This window comes from Squalius cephalus (assembly GCF_949319135.1).
Source record: "Squalius cephalus genome assembly, chromosome: 10".
Classification (NCBI taxonomy): domain Eukaryota; kingdom Metazoa; phylum Chordata; class Actinopteri; order Cypriniformes; family Leuciscidae; genus Squalius; species Squalius cephalus.
In genome coordinates this window covers 24,152,163-24,167,211 of record NC_137131.1, presented here as the reverse complement: position 1 = coordinate 24,167,211, position 15,049 = coordinate 24,152,163, and the positions used below count along the sequence as shown (strand labels likewise).

The 15,049-nt window shown below is 37.7% G+C and overlaps 1 protein-coding gene across 5 annotated transcripts in view; it reads right to left on the bottom strand.

Moving 5' to 3' along the window:
* The window catches only part of LOC307165178 (endonuclease V-like), a 301,965-nt gene that overhangs the window by 241,034 nt on the left and 45,882 nt on the right, over positions 1-15,049 (bottom strand). For all 5 annotated transcript variants that reach the window (XM_079882554.1, XM_079882555.1, XM_079882553.1 and 2 more), the window contains exon 2: positions 14,617-14,788. In XM_079882554.1, the coding sequence (XP_079738680.1) occupies positions 14,617-14,788 (172 nt within the window). The remainder of the gene's footprint in view (positions 1-14,616; positions 14,789-15,049) is intronic.

The following is a 15,049-nucleotide window of genomic DNA, read 5'->3' as shown; positions in this document are numbered from 1 at the left end:
CTCTGTATAGGGTATAGAGCTGGTCCAGTGTTCCATGGCCCGGACGAAAACCACACTGTTCCTCCTGAATCCGAGGTTCTACTATCGGCCATATTCTCCTCTCCAGTACCCTGGCATAGACTTTCCCAGGGAGGCTGAGAAGTGTGATCCCCCTATAGTTGGAACACACCCTCCGGTCCCCCTTCTTAAAAAGAGGGACCACTGTCCCCGACCGCCATGCGATGCTGCAGAGACGTGTCAGCCAAGATAGCCCCACAACATCTAGAGACTTGAGGTACTCAGGGCAGATCTCATCCACCCCCGGTGCCTTGCCACCGAGGAGTTTCTTGACTACCTCGGTGACTTCAGCCCAGGTGATGGACGAGTCCACCTCTGAGCCCTCAGCCTCTGCTTCCTCAATGGAAGACTTGACGGCGGGATTGAGGAGATCCTCGAAGTATTCCTTCCACCGTCCAACGACATCCCCAGTTGAGGTCAACAGCTCCCCACCTCTACTGTAAGCAGCGTTGGTAGGGCACTGCTTCCCCCTCCTGAGGCGCCGGACGGTTTGCCAGAATCTCTTCGAGGCCAGCCGATAGTCCTCCATGGCCTCACCGAACTCCTCCCAGGCCCGAGTTTTTGCCTCCACAACCACCCTGGCTGCAGTTCGCTTGGCCTTCCTGGTACCCGTCAGCTGCCTCAGGAGTCCTGCAAGCCAGCCAGGCCCGATAGGACTCCTTCTTCAGCTTGATGGCATCCCTTACTTCCGGTGTCCACCACCGGGTTCGGGGATTGCCGCCTCGACAGGCACCAGAGACCTTACGGCCACAGCTCCGAGCGGCCGCTTCGATAATGGAGGTGGAGAACATGGTCCACTCGGACTCAATATCTCCAGCCTCCCTCGGGATCTGGTCGAAGCTCCGCCGGAGGTGGGAGTTGAAGATCTCTCTGACAGGAGACTCGGCCAAACGTTCCCAGCAGACCCTCACAGTACGCTTGGGTCTGCCGAGTCTGTCCAGCTTCCTCCCCCGAAGGGCATATGTAAGTTGTAAATTGTAATAGGTATATATCTGATTAATCTAATATAGGATGCATTTGGTTGAGTTTATTAACCCTAGAAAATCGCTGCAGGGTGGTGTTTATTCAGTTTCAGCTCAACTGCTTATTAAGTTGGCTTGAGAAAGCCAACTTACTGAAATCCTATTTAAACTTATTATTCTTCTTTTTCTGACCGCAAATTTTTAGACACTAACTCCTCCTAGACCGTTCAAGCTACATACTCCAAACTCGGGTCAGACCTTCAGACTGTTCTGACTTGGTGTGCTATATCTTTTCAGACTGATTTGACTTTCAGTTTTCTTAAAAAATAATATTAAAAATCATAAAAACCCCATAGACTTTCATTGCAGACTGCTCAAATTGAGCCAAGACTACGGTGGCCCAATAGTGCACAACCCAAAAACTCGAATCTAAATTCTCTGAAGCCCTAGACTCAATTAAACTACCATTATCTATCTATCTATCTATCTATCTATCTATCTATCTATATTCAAACCGTTTCTATCTATCTATCTATCTTCAAACCTTTTCTATCTATCTATCTATCTATCTTCAAACCATTTCTATCTATCTATCTATCTATCTATCCATATTCAAACATTTTCTATCTATCTATCTATCTATCCATATTCAAACTCTATCTATCTATCTATCTATCTATCTATCTATCTATCTATCTATCTATCTATCTATATTCAAACCTTTTCTATCTATCTATCTATCTTTCTATCTATCTATATTCAAACTTTTTCTATCTATCTATCTATCTATCTTCAAGTCATCATCAAACTATCAGACTGCTGTGATTAGGAATGGGAAAATTAAGCCTCATGAAGCACTGAGGCTTTCCCCTGATTGTTTCGGGAATAGATTCAAAGCTTTGAGTTTTGAAAACAGCGCCATCTGGTGTTTAGCAAAAATAAAGCAGCCAAAACCCTGTGAAAGAAGCTTTGTCAGAGGAAGCAGCCACCATGCATTCCCTAGATAGTTTCATGTTACGTGCACAAATAAAAGCCCAGCAGTGTGTGTGTGTTGAATTTCTCTATGTGATAAATTCATTTAACCATTAGGCTGTGGTGTTTAATGCCAGTATGAATATCAATATGATGTAATAGAATAATATTGTACGCGAATTGCAAATGGGAAATATTTAATTTTCCTGTAATAATTTGTATATTTATATTAATTGTATGACTGGGTATTTAAAAATTTAATTGAAAACGTCTTAATGAAAACTCACTCGTAAAGTAAGATCTGGGGGTTCGAACATTCCGACACGCAAAATCAATCGCGCACGTGATTGAACAGAAAGTGAGGCTTCATTTGTTATAGGTCACGTGATTTCTACGTTAACAACACAAGCCTCGAATCACGGCTTCATCTGGCACGTCCATTTATGCTCAACACGAGCTCCGACGCCTCTGTTCAAATGTCACATCACTACTGATACTTTCCTTTGACTCTCTCCTGCTTCTTCTCTGGTACTTGCTATATCAATAAATACCAGTTCATTACGACTTACCTGTGTTGTCTCCTTCTGTATCAGTACAGAAGACCAGACCACCATAACCGACAACAGCAGTCATGGACATCAGATCTTTAGACCAAGCGAATTTGCTCCTCTCCATTTCACTGGATGGTCGTCCCATTGGAAATTATGTTGAGGAATTTCTCGATCTTTCCAACTAGGTACAATGGAGTGATAAAACCTTGAAAACCATCTTATGGGGTGGCTTAGATGATCATCTTTATCAAAAAATGCCGACTTCAGCTACCACCTTTTCCCTGGAGTGTTATCTTGATTATGCTCTGTTGCTTAGTGGTTCGTCCTTCACTGTGGGTGCAACCAACCCCAGCTTCCCCTCTCACGGTTATGCAATTGCAGCTTCCAATGCCATCACGGCAAGTCCTTTATACTCACAATAAAAACAAAGTGTTGTGCTTTTTGCCAAATAAAGAAAAATAAACATGATGCGAGTTCTGCTTTCTCTCTGTCAGTGAAGTCCATTCTGAAACACGTCCAAAAATGAACTGTAACTCAGCGAATACTCAGTCAAACAGGCATACAGACACACAGGCATGAAGCCTTCTTTTAAATGAAGTAGTTTTTATAAAAAACAAATATTTTCAGTTTATGTAATATGTATGAAAAGAGAGAGATGTCAGTCGTTCTCATCTCAGCTCATTATGTTTTAATGTGACCCCTCCCACGGAGAGCGCGCGCTATTCAAACGCAAATGATCTGAGGCGATCCATACAAACCTGTGAAACGCCCACATCAGCTGGATAACACACACCGCGAGTTCACTTTCAGACTCATGTACTTTACGACGCTGTGAGGAATAATACTATCTTAATAATAATCCTGGAAAATTTACCTCAGAAGTGCTGGAAGTTTCATTTCGAGGAGCAACGGATCCAGCTGAGGAATAGGTCAGTTTCTTTATTTGCTTTGTTCTAATCGCAATAGTGTCTGTACGCAAAAAGACTGTTTAAATATGAATCGCGTTTCAGTGTGTGAATGAATGAATGCACAGATGCGCGCTGTTGTGTAGCTACTACAGCTGGCAAAAATACTGTTTCAAAATGAATCTCGTTTTTGTGTATGAATGAATGAACAGCTTTTACCGAACTCTATTGCTATACTGAGATGAGTAATAATCGACTACAAAAATCGGATAGATTATGAAGTTTTTACTGTAAAATACTGCCACATCAAATAAGCTTATACTGTTGCCAATTTCTGCTCATTTGTTAAATATATATATACTATGTTTTGTCAAAAATAAAGCCATCAACTAAGATGTTATTTTAGTGTTTGTTCCAATGTAGGCTATATTCAAACTAATGAATCCTTAACTTTGAAATACGTATGATAAAATGTATACTTTAGTTTTTACAAAGAAAGATTACACTGGAAATATTGTACAATTTTAATTGCTGTTGTAATTGTATAACCTTTTTAATAAAATAGCAAAAAATATATACAGTGCAATGCATAAGTGAATACACCCATGCTAAAGTTGACTAAAAAGAGGAATAAAAAATCATATTTTGGAAATTGAACGTAATGCCTTAATTTAAAAAATTAGGAAAAATCCAACCTTTAAGGACACCAATTTTCTTTGTGAATGAATAATGTATCGTAAATAAATAAATGTTCTTCCTTAAAATACATGGTGCATAAGTGAGTACACCCCTATGTTAAATTCCCATAGAGGCAGGCAGATTTTTATTTTTAAGTATTTTTTTTTTTTTAAATTTAGGATACTATGCATCCTGATAAAGTTCCCTTGGCCTTTGGAATTAAAATAGCCCCACATCATCACATAGCCTTCACCATACCTAGAGATTGGCATGGGGTACTTTCCATAAGATCATCTCTCAATGCAAGCTTTTAGGCTAACTGAAATAAAACCATGCCAATCTCTAGGTATGGTTAAGGCTATGTGATGGCCAAGGGAACTTTATCAGGATGCATAGTATCCTAAAAAATTTTTTTAAAAAATACTTAAAAATAAAAATCTGCCTGCCTCTATGGGAATTTAACATAGGGGTGTACTCACTTATGCACCATGTATTTTAAGGAAGAACATTTATTTATTTACGATACATTATTCATTCACAAAGAAAATTGGTGTCCTTAAAGGTTGGATTTTTCCTAATTTTTTAAATTAAGGCATTAAGTTCAATTTCCAAAATATGATTTTTTATTCCTCTTTTTAGTCAACTTTAGCATGGGTGTATTCACTTATGCATAGCACTGTATATATACACAAAGATAGATGTAAACAAAATCTTAAAAAGGTCAATATAAGCCTTAATATATTTAATATTTTTTATTGTGTTTTATTAGTGACACATTTGGGTAGAGAATATATTCCAAATCTGAAAATACAGTATGAGAACAATTAACTGCACAATTACTAGAAATGTTTACCTTGGATATTATACCATTTGCAAGCACAATTTGTGGAAAAAAAACAACAACTGTGTTTCCAACTGTGAACCAATTATATATATATATATATATTTGTCCTTGCATTCTTTCTTGTGGCTCAGTCACACACCTGAATGAAAGGCTCATTACGTATGCAGCCCCATTACGCGGGCCATTGTCTCCTCAGGTGTGAACCACTTATTATTCATGATGGTATTGGGTCGTTTACGCCACTGCGCATATTGCCTTTCCAAACAAAAAGTGTCTTACAAAATTTAAATCAATGTATTGTTTTATGTGAATGATTAGGCAGGATGATTTTCAGATCATTTCGAAGAAAAAACTCTAGGCGACAAAATGCATTATTCAGAAGTCTTGTGGACACATTTTTAGTATGTGTTTTGTGGCCTAATTTCAGAAACTTTCATTTTTAGTTTTTTCAAAAACCATGCATAAACATTGTTTTCTCAAAAATACAAACATGTACATACATGTTGCTCACATATTATGGTAGCCCTGTTTGTGCTAAATAGAGTGTAATTATACCTTTGCCATTAATATGTTTATAAGCAACTGAAAAAAGCATAAATGTCAGGGCATGTCAAATCATCTCAAGGACCCCAAAAACACCTTAGGCCCCAGAGGGTTAACTACAGCCTGCTTCCATCTAATCCTCCTCAGGCAGGATGACCGTCCTCTTGAAACCCACACTGCAAACTTTTTGGAACTTGCCCCTGTAATGGAAAAATTTGATTTCCATTGATCTTCAACATATATTGCAAAGTAATGTGTCACATGTCTATATTGTGGAATGTGAACAGGATATATGTATGTTTGTACATCTGTCTCCGTGCAGAGTGAGACAGGATGGGGATAGCTGAAGAGTGACCTTCTGACCTCAGAGGTCAGGATGCATCTAAAATTTCTCGATCCCAGTGTCAGAAGTAGTGATGAATAGGAGCATGTGTCAAAGTTAGTGAAAAACTACTAGGAAAAGCAACAGCTGAAGGAGACCTTGGTAAAGAATATAAAAGGTGTCGCACAGCTCCTCCTCCTTGTCTTATACTCTGCAGGCAGGCAGGCTCTGAATGTCTGTATGACTGTCTGACCTACTCTTGCAAGAGAATAAATACTTTTAAAAGACAATTTGATTCTTGGTGTCTCTTATGCAGTGATGATGATTGTTTAATTATTGTTTTTGCCACAACACCCCTCAGACCCATTTTTCTGACAAATAATTTATTTCCTTTTTTCATGCAGGGTTGAATGAACAGTTAAAAGACAAAATCTCTATTTCGTCTTATGATCATCAAGGGAGATTTATTGACTATGTTCACTTTGCGTTTTCCGTTAATGGTTCACCACTTCTGAGTCCAGTGGCTATGAATTCCCCCCTGAGTTCAATAATGAATTCATTCTCTCAGAATGCTCTCCAGAGTCCACTCCAGAATGCTCTTCAGAATTGCCAGGAAGGCCGACCTGCCTCCGGGGCAGGTTTTGCTCCAGGTAAGGTGTTGCAAACCGAACTTGGACCAATCAGCTGTGAGCAAAGTGACACATGTCTGATGCGATAAAGTCACTCCACCTGTTTCTACTCCAAATTAAAGGTCACTACATAGCAAATGATTTTTAAAGACAAAATCGTCTGGCTTTAAGTAATGCTTATTTAGAATAATAATTTTGTATGATTTAGATATTATGTAATTATTATACCCTTAAATCAATCACACATATACAGTTTTAGTTAATCAATTATCATTTCGCACAGTTTAAATAAATAAATATATAAAGGTAATATAAATACGCTTTAGAATCAATAGATAAAGCTATAAAATGACTACATATGAGTTTAAATCATTACGCACAGTTTAAATAAATATATAAAGGTAATATAAATACACTTTAGAATCAATAGATAAAGCTATAAAATGAACTACATGTGAGCTATAAAGACTTTATCTGCAGCCAGTACTAACTGATAGAAAATCAGCAAATTCTTTGATAAAGGACTAATTGTTGGTGATTTTAATATACATGTAGATAACGAAAAAGATGCATTGGGATTGGCATTTAAAGGTACAATATGTAACTTTTTTGCTTTAAAAATAGCAAAAATCACTATATCTATGTTATATATATTTTTTTTTGTTGTTGTTGTGTACTTACATTATCCAGACTGTTTCCAACAACTTTCAAACCAGGAGAAATTTGTAATTTAATTCGAAGACACGTCACGTTTCTTTATTTCCGTTTTGTCGCCGTCAATGGCGTCATATCCGCATTCTCCCTGGTTTCCGCTCGTACTGCCATAGCAACCAGAGCCCTCTGATAGTAACCAAGGCGACAGACGTGGACAACTGTGTAGTTCGTAATGTCTATCTGCACGCTGTTGTTGTTTCGTTCAAACATTATGGACCATGGCAAGCAGACTTTGGATAAAAAAGGAGAACTAAAACGAGAATCAATATCAGCGCGGTGTTTTCGAGATGCCGAGAGCTCCACGTCCGAGACTTCGACCGCTCCTATGTACTTTATTAAACAGGTGATCACATTTACATAAAACTAATCAATGTTATATAGTTCAACAATGATAAAATGTTAGAATATGATCTGTATGTTATTCTAATGTTGATCTAGCTTACTGCTAGTCTCATACAGACAAACTAAAACAGAATAACATAAATTTCAACACATTTAAATGCAGTTTAGTGTGATAGTGTAATGTTAGACCAAGTGAAACAGCGCTGAGTTACCTCACAAGTTTAATTTGTCTAATAAACTGACCTGTAAGTAGTAATTCTGCACTTGCGTGTAGTTCGGTAGAATGAAATGTCCTTATTCCTTTTATATCCGCGGGACTCTCGTCGCGTGTGGAGCTGATAGCTGTCTCTTAGCAATCCCAACCTGCTTCATATCACAGTCATGATAAAAACATTGATGTATTTACTCATCTATAAACATTATTAGATCGGTCTGCTTGACGTTGAAGACAAGATCCATAATTCTTAGCAAATGTTGCGTCATCAAACTACGCCTTTGTTATTGTAAGAGGTTAGCGACCCCTAGCGGCGAAAAAATTACATACTGTACGTTTAAAGACATTCTTAACTCTATTGGAGTAAGACAACACGTGTCAGGACCTACTCATTGTCGTAATCATACTCTAGATCTAATATTATCACACGGAATAAATGTTGATGCCATTGAAATTCTGCAGCAGAGCAATGACATCTCAGATCATTATCTAGTCTCGTGTAAACTTAATTTAGCCAAGGCTGCAAAGCCGACTCTATGTTACAAATATGTTAGACCTATCACTTCTGCCACTAAAGATTGCTTTATTAATAATATTCCTGATCAGTTTCATCTTCTCAGCGTCCCATATAGCTTAGAAGAACTCGATCATGCGATAGAAACTTTTAATTCTCTCTTTTCCAGCACTTTAGACACAGTTGCTCCGTTGCGCTTAAAAAAGATTAAAGGAAATAGTCCAACGCCGTGGTACAACGAGCACACTCGGGCCCTTAAGAGAGCAGACAGAAAAATGGAGCGCAACTGGAAGAAAACAAAACTAGAGGTATTTCGCATTTCATGGAAAGAGAGCTCGATTGCATACAGAGAGGCCTTAAAAGCTGCTAGATCTGCTTATTTTTCAACCCTATTAGAAGAAAATAAACAAAACCCTAGCTATTTATTTGAAACAGTAGCTAAACTAACAAAAAATAAAGCTTCAAGCCCAGAAGTTTCAAGGCAGCACAGCAGAAATGACTTTATGAACTTCTTCACTTATAAGATTGATAATATCAGGGAGAAAATTATAACTATGTAACCGTCTACTACAGTTGCACATCAGGGAGTGCACTGTAGTCTCCCTAAGGAAAAATTCGATTCATTCATTGCTATAGGAGAGGAAGAATTTGCTAAACTCGTTAAATCATCTAAATCAACAACATGTATGTTAGACCCTATACCGACTAAGCTACTGAAAGAGATGCTTCCAGAGGTCATAGATCCTCTTCTTAATATCATTAATTCACCTCTGTCATTAGGATATGTACCAAAAGCTTTTAAGCTGGCTATGATTAAACTGCTTGTTAAAAAAACACAACTTGATCCTACAGAATTAGTCAACTACAGGCCGATCTCGAATCTACCTTTTCTGTCAAAGATACTAGAAAAGGCAGTATATTCACAACTTTGTTCTTTTTTAGAAAGAAATGATATCTGCGAGGATTTTCAATCAGGATTTAGACCGTACCATAGTACTGAGACTGCTCTCATTAGAGTTACAAATGATTTGCTCTAATCATCCGATCGTGGTTGTATCTCTCTATTAGTGTTACTCGATCTTAGTGCTGCATTTGACACTATCGACCACAACATTATTTTAAATAGACAGCTCTATATTTCTTCGCACCCTGACAAAACTTACCAATTCACAAAATTAACGGAATGCATAGCTGATATAAAAAACTGGATGACTAGCAACTTCCTACTACTTAATTCTGAAAAAAACAGAGATTCTAATTATTGGACAAAAAATTTCCTCATGTAATAATCTAGAATACTGTATAACACTAGATGGCTGCTCTGTCAAACCTTCGTCGTCGGTTAGGAACCTGGGTGTGCTCTTTGATACCAATCTTTCATTTGAAAGTCACGTGTCTAGCATCTGTAAAATCTTAAAAATATATCTAAATTACGTCATATGCTGTCAATGAAAAATGCAGAACAATTAGTCCATGCGTTCATGACATCAAGGCTAGATTATTGTAATGCTATTATGGGTGGTTGCACTGCACTACAGCTGGTCCAAAATGCAGCAGCTAGAGTTCTTACTAGAACCAGGAAGTATGACCATATTACAGTCCCTCCAGTTTTTCGCGATTCCGCGATCGCTGAATACAACGCAAAATCAACAAAATGTCGCATTTTTTTTGCGATCCTGCATAATTCCTAATTTAACCGCAAAATAATCACAAAAATGAAAAGACCTCACAAAACATTAAATTATAATCACCCAATTTAAATATCTCTAGTTTAATTAAAGTTTCAATGCATTTTTACGTGGATACAGATGTTGTGGGAAAAGGGGAAACTCCTTTTCCTCGATTTACTGAAGCCTATAATGTAAAATGCATTTTGCAGCTGCACAGCTAGCACAGTGAGTGTCTGGCTCACTCATTGGCTGTGCTGCGGCAACTGCACATCCAATGGCACGGGCACCTGTGACGTGTGCGCCAATGAGCTAGCATCACACCATTACACGTCAAAGCCCGCCAAGGGGGCGCGGCCTTAGCCTATATTATTCTTTTACTGTCTATGATATTATTCCCCAAAAAACGCCATTTTAGCAGGTTTAACGACTGAAGCGACAACTTGCCAGGTTACTAGTGTGATAGTGGAACCTACTCTCAGGGAACTGAGGTTACGATAGTAACCAAGTAGTTCCCTTTCGAACGGTCACTTTGTATTGCGTAGCTATACGCAGTGGGGACGCCATGCAAAACGCCGCACTATAAGTAACTGGTTGTCTACTCTGCAGCTCAGGACCCCTCAACTCAGGATTTACACACAGTTCTACAGTATAAATTACTACACCTGCTGTTAATATTTACATAGGTCAGGTAGAAAAATTGGCCATAGGTTGTTTTAAAAGTTAATTTGATGAGAATTTGATTAGACCAAAATAAACAAGCTTTGTTTGTGATTTGTGTCATGTATGACTATTGTGCATCTGACATAATACTATTATGGTAAATGTGATGTCCTAATTATAAAATATAAAAATTGCTAATTTTTTCACAAATTTCTGGAAATTACCACCACAAAATCAGTCATTTTGATCGCAAAAATCACAAAAAAAAATCGTGAAATCCTGGAGGGACTGATATTAGCCCGGTTCTGTCAACACTGCATTGGCTCCCTATTAAACATTGTATAAATTTTAAAATATTGCTGATCACTTACAAAGCACTTAATGGTTTAGCTCCACAGTACTTGAGCGAGCTCTTAACGCATTATAGTCCTTCACGTCTATTGCGATCTCAAAATTCTGGCCAGTTGATAATACCTAGAATATGAAAATCGACTGCAGGTGGTAGATCCTTTTCCTATTTAGCACCAAAACTTTGGAACAATCTTCCTAACATTGTCTGGGAAGCAGACACACTCTGTCAGTTCAAATCTAGACTAAAAACACATCTCTTTGACCTAGCATACACATAACACATTATAGACTTTTATAATTCAATGTTAGGCTGCATATTTTAGGTCAGCCGGAACCGGGAACACTCCCCATAAATCCTGATGTACTTGTTACATCATAATAAGGATGACGTCTACGCTAATATTAGACACTCTGTTTATCTGAAGTTTAAAGCAGTCCGTCGGATACAGGCCATATCCAGATCCGATGAAGGACCTGCACCTGACATGATGACAACGCAGTCCTGAAGTGTCAACCAGTCCTTCCCTGTTTACTGAAGTCAGCCGGATCCCAGCCGTATCCAGATCAGATGGTGGACCTGCACCTGGACCCATCCATGACGCATCCCTGAAGTGCCAGCCTCATCAGCCCTGTGAAGGCCTCATCGACACGACCAATCTGACTTCTGACCTGTAATGCTGCCTGGATCATAATCATACACTGTTCGCTCGTTGGCCAGAGGAGAACTGGCCCCCGACTGAACCTGGGTTCTCCCAAGGTTTTCTTCTCCATTCTGTCACCTGATGGAGTTTTGGTTCCTTGCCACTGTTGCCTTGGCTTTTGGCTTGCTTAGTTGGGGACATTTAATATTCAACAATATTATTGATCTGCTGTGGACGATGACGCAATTTTCTTCTAGAAACAAACTTTGTTTATTATTTTCATGTTATCACTGTGAAGCTGCTTTGATACAATCTCTATTGTAAAAAGCACTATATAAATAAAGGTGACTTGACTTGACTTAACCCCCTGAGGTCGGCGGTATCGCCGGCGATACCAGCTCGCTTTTTTTTTATCAGTGTAAAAGAAACTCATAAATACTCTGTTGACTTTGATTTTCCATAGGAGTTTCATACATCAATCGATTCTGTTAAATGTGTATTATTTTTGTGTATACTCACAATAAAAACAAAGTGTTGTGCTTTTTGCCAAATAAAGAAAAATAAACGTGATGCGAGTTCTGCCTTCTCTCTGTCAGTGTAGTCCATTCTGAAACGCGTCCGAAAATGAACAATAACTCAGCGAATACTCAGTCAAACAGGCATACAGACACACAGGCATGAAGCTTGAATTCTCTTCTTTTAAATGAAGTAATTTATATAAAAAACAAATATTCTCATCTTGTGAAATCTGTATTAAAAGAGAGCGATTCCAGTCGAGCTCATTACAGCTGATTCAAATGTAATGTGACTCCGCCCACGGAGAGCGCACGCTATTAAAACGCAAAAGGCTGAGGCAATCCGCGCAATCCTGTGAACGCCCCCATATCAGCTCGAGAAACACAAGTTTATTCAGATCATTACTTGTTTACACCGTCTCGCAGCGCTGTGAGGAATAATAATAATGGAAAATGTACCTCAGAAGTGCGGGTATATCGAGGAGCGAGCTGAGGAATACAGTAGTAAGTTTTTTTCCTTCTCACGTGAATCGGGTTTCTGTTTATGAATGAATGAACGGCAGAGATGCGCGCTGTTTACCACAGCTCGCAAAAGACAGTTTAAATTTAAATCGCGTGTGTGAATGAATGATGATGTTTTAGCAAACTGTATTGCTATACTGAGATGAGTAAAAATCGACTGAAATATGTTGAAATAAAATGTAGGCTATTTGTATAAGCAACGTATTAAACTGCAAATTAACATTTATATGCCCTATTATTTCATAAAGACAACGTTACAGTCAGGTGAAATATGAAAGACAACATTTTGTTGACTAGATTTGGGTACAGTTTTTACTGTAGAATATACTGTAAGATTACACTTGAATTGTTGTTGTAATTGTAACCTTTTTAATAAAAAAATATATTTACAAGGTAGATGTAAACAAACTATTAAAAGGTAAATATAATTTTTTTCTTTAAATAATTTGTATTGTGTTTTATTAGTAACAAATTTGGGGAGAGGATAAATATTCCAAAACTGAAAATACAGTATGAGAATTAACTGCACAATTACTAGACATGTTTACCTTGGATATTATACAATTTGCAAGCACAATGTGTGAAAAAAAAAAAAAAAAAGTATATAAAATATTTGTGTATAAATATATACACATATATATATATGTGTGTGTGTGTATGCATATATATATATATGTGTATGCATATATATATGTGTGTGTGTGTATATATATATATATATATATATATATATATATATATATATATATATATATGTGTGTGTGTGTGTGTGTGTGTGTGTCTGTGTATGAAGAGTTCAGATGCAAAAGCCTCTAAATGCAATCTGAAATTTTCTTCTAGAATGATCATTTTTATGAAGTTTGTATATTTAAGTTAGCTATAGGTGACACACCTGAATGAATGGCTCATTAAGTATGCAGGGGCATTGTGCTAAATATGCATGATCGTTTACGCCCCATCCGCATATTGCCTTTCCAAACTAAAAGTGTTTTGCAAAACTTAAATCAATGTATCGTTTTATGTGAATGATTAGGCAGGATGATTTTCACATTTTCACAAAACTCTAGGCGACGACATCCATTAGTCAAAAGTCTTATTGACATATATTTAGTATGTGTTTTGTGGCCTTATTTCAGAAACTTTCATTTTTAGTTTTTTCAATAACCATGCATAAACATTATTCTCTCAAAAATGAAAACATGTACATACATGTGGCTCACATATCATGGTAGTCCTGTTTGTGCTAAATAGAGTGTAATTTTTTTTTTGCCATTGATATGTTTATAAGCAACTGAAAAAAGCACAAATGTCAGGGCATGTCAGAACATCTCAAGGACCCCAAAAACACCCCAGACCCCAGAGGGTTAAATGTTCAATTCTCTCTATACCTTTATCAACTGTATAAATTAACTTCACAGCTTTTACTTGCACTGATATAGCAAGACTTTTTCTTTTAGTTGTCCTCTTTCAGAGACAGCTATTTTCTTCTTGCTGTGTAATTTTTTTAAAATTAGTAATATTTTTCAATCTCGTAATATTCTGCAGAAGAGAGAAGTGAATTGCGCTGCTTCTCTTGCAAGAAATGAATCGCAGTTTCACTCTTTCTCAGCATGTGATTGGCTGTTCGCTACTGATGTCACACCTAAACTTCCTAAACTCAGGATCAAAGCCTGAGTTGACAGAGAAAGTTGATGATCAGCATCATGGTACCAACAAAGCCTGGTTGGATTGGTTTGGTTATGTCAACTCGAAACTAATCCTGTAACCCTGAGTTTGTTGAACGACCAAACGACCATGGTACAGGCCCCAGATGTCTTAAAATGCACATATAGATCAATAGAACCCCCAAGTAGAATTGAGTGTTTTAGAAATACAGAAAGCTTGCTCAGTTTTTGGACCTCTGTATTTCTAAAACCATCCATATGGCCATGCTTGTAAATGTCAACAATGGGCAATTGCAAAGAGTTTTACAGTTGGAGGCTTGGAGCTATGTGGATTGAAAATATGTACCTTCATATGTGGGTATGTGAGCACCACAAGATGAGCACAGGCATTGATATCATTGTCCTTAATGAATGACAGATCGACTCCTCCCACTCGCTCCAGCCCACTGAAGTCTGGACTCCTCTGCCAATCTTCTGTGTCCTCCTCCTTCACACTCTCCCTAAGGCGTGCCTGCTCCCTTCACACACACAAATACACATACATTGTAGAGATATTTAAACAAATATTGTGTAAGGAATAATTGACACTGGGCCGTTTTCTTAAATCTAAGAAAAATAATGCACACTAGAGGTGGTAATGCAGCCACGAAGCGAAGTGAGCTGTGCTTTATTTCTTTTTCATTTTTTTTTTTTTCTAATAACTTAGAACATGGCTATTCAATTAGCTTAAAGGGATAGTTCACTTTGAAATTAAATTTTGGTATGTTTTAGCTTACCTC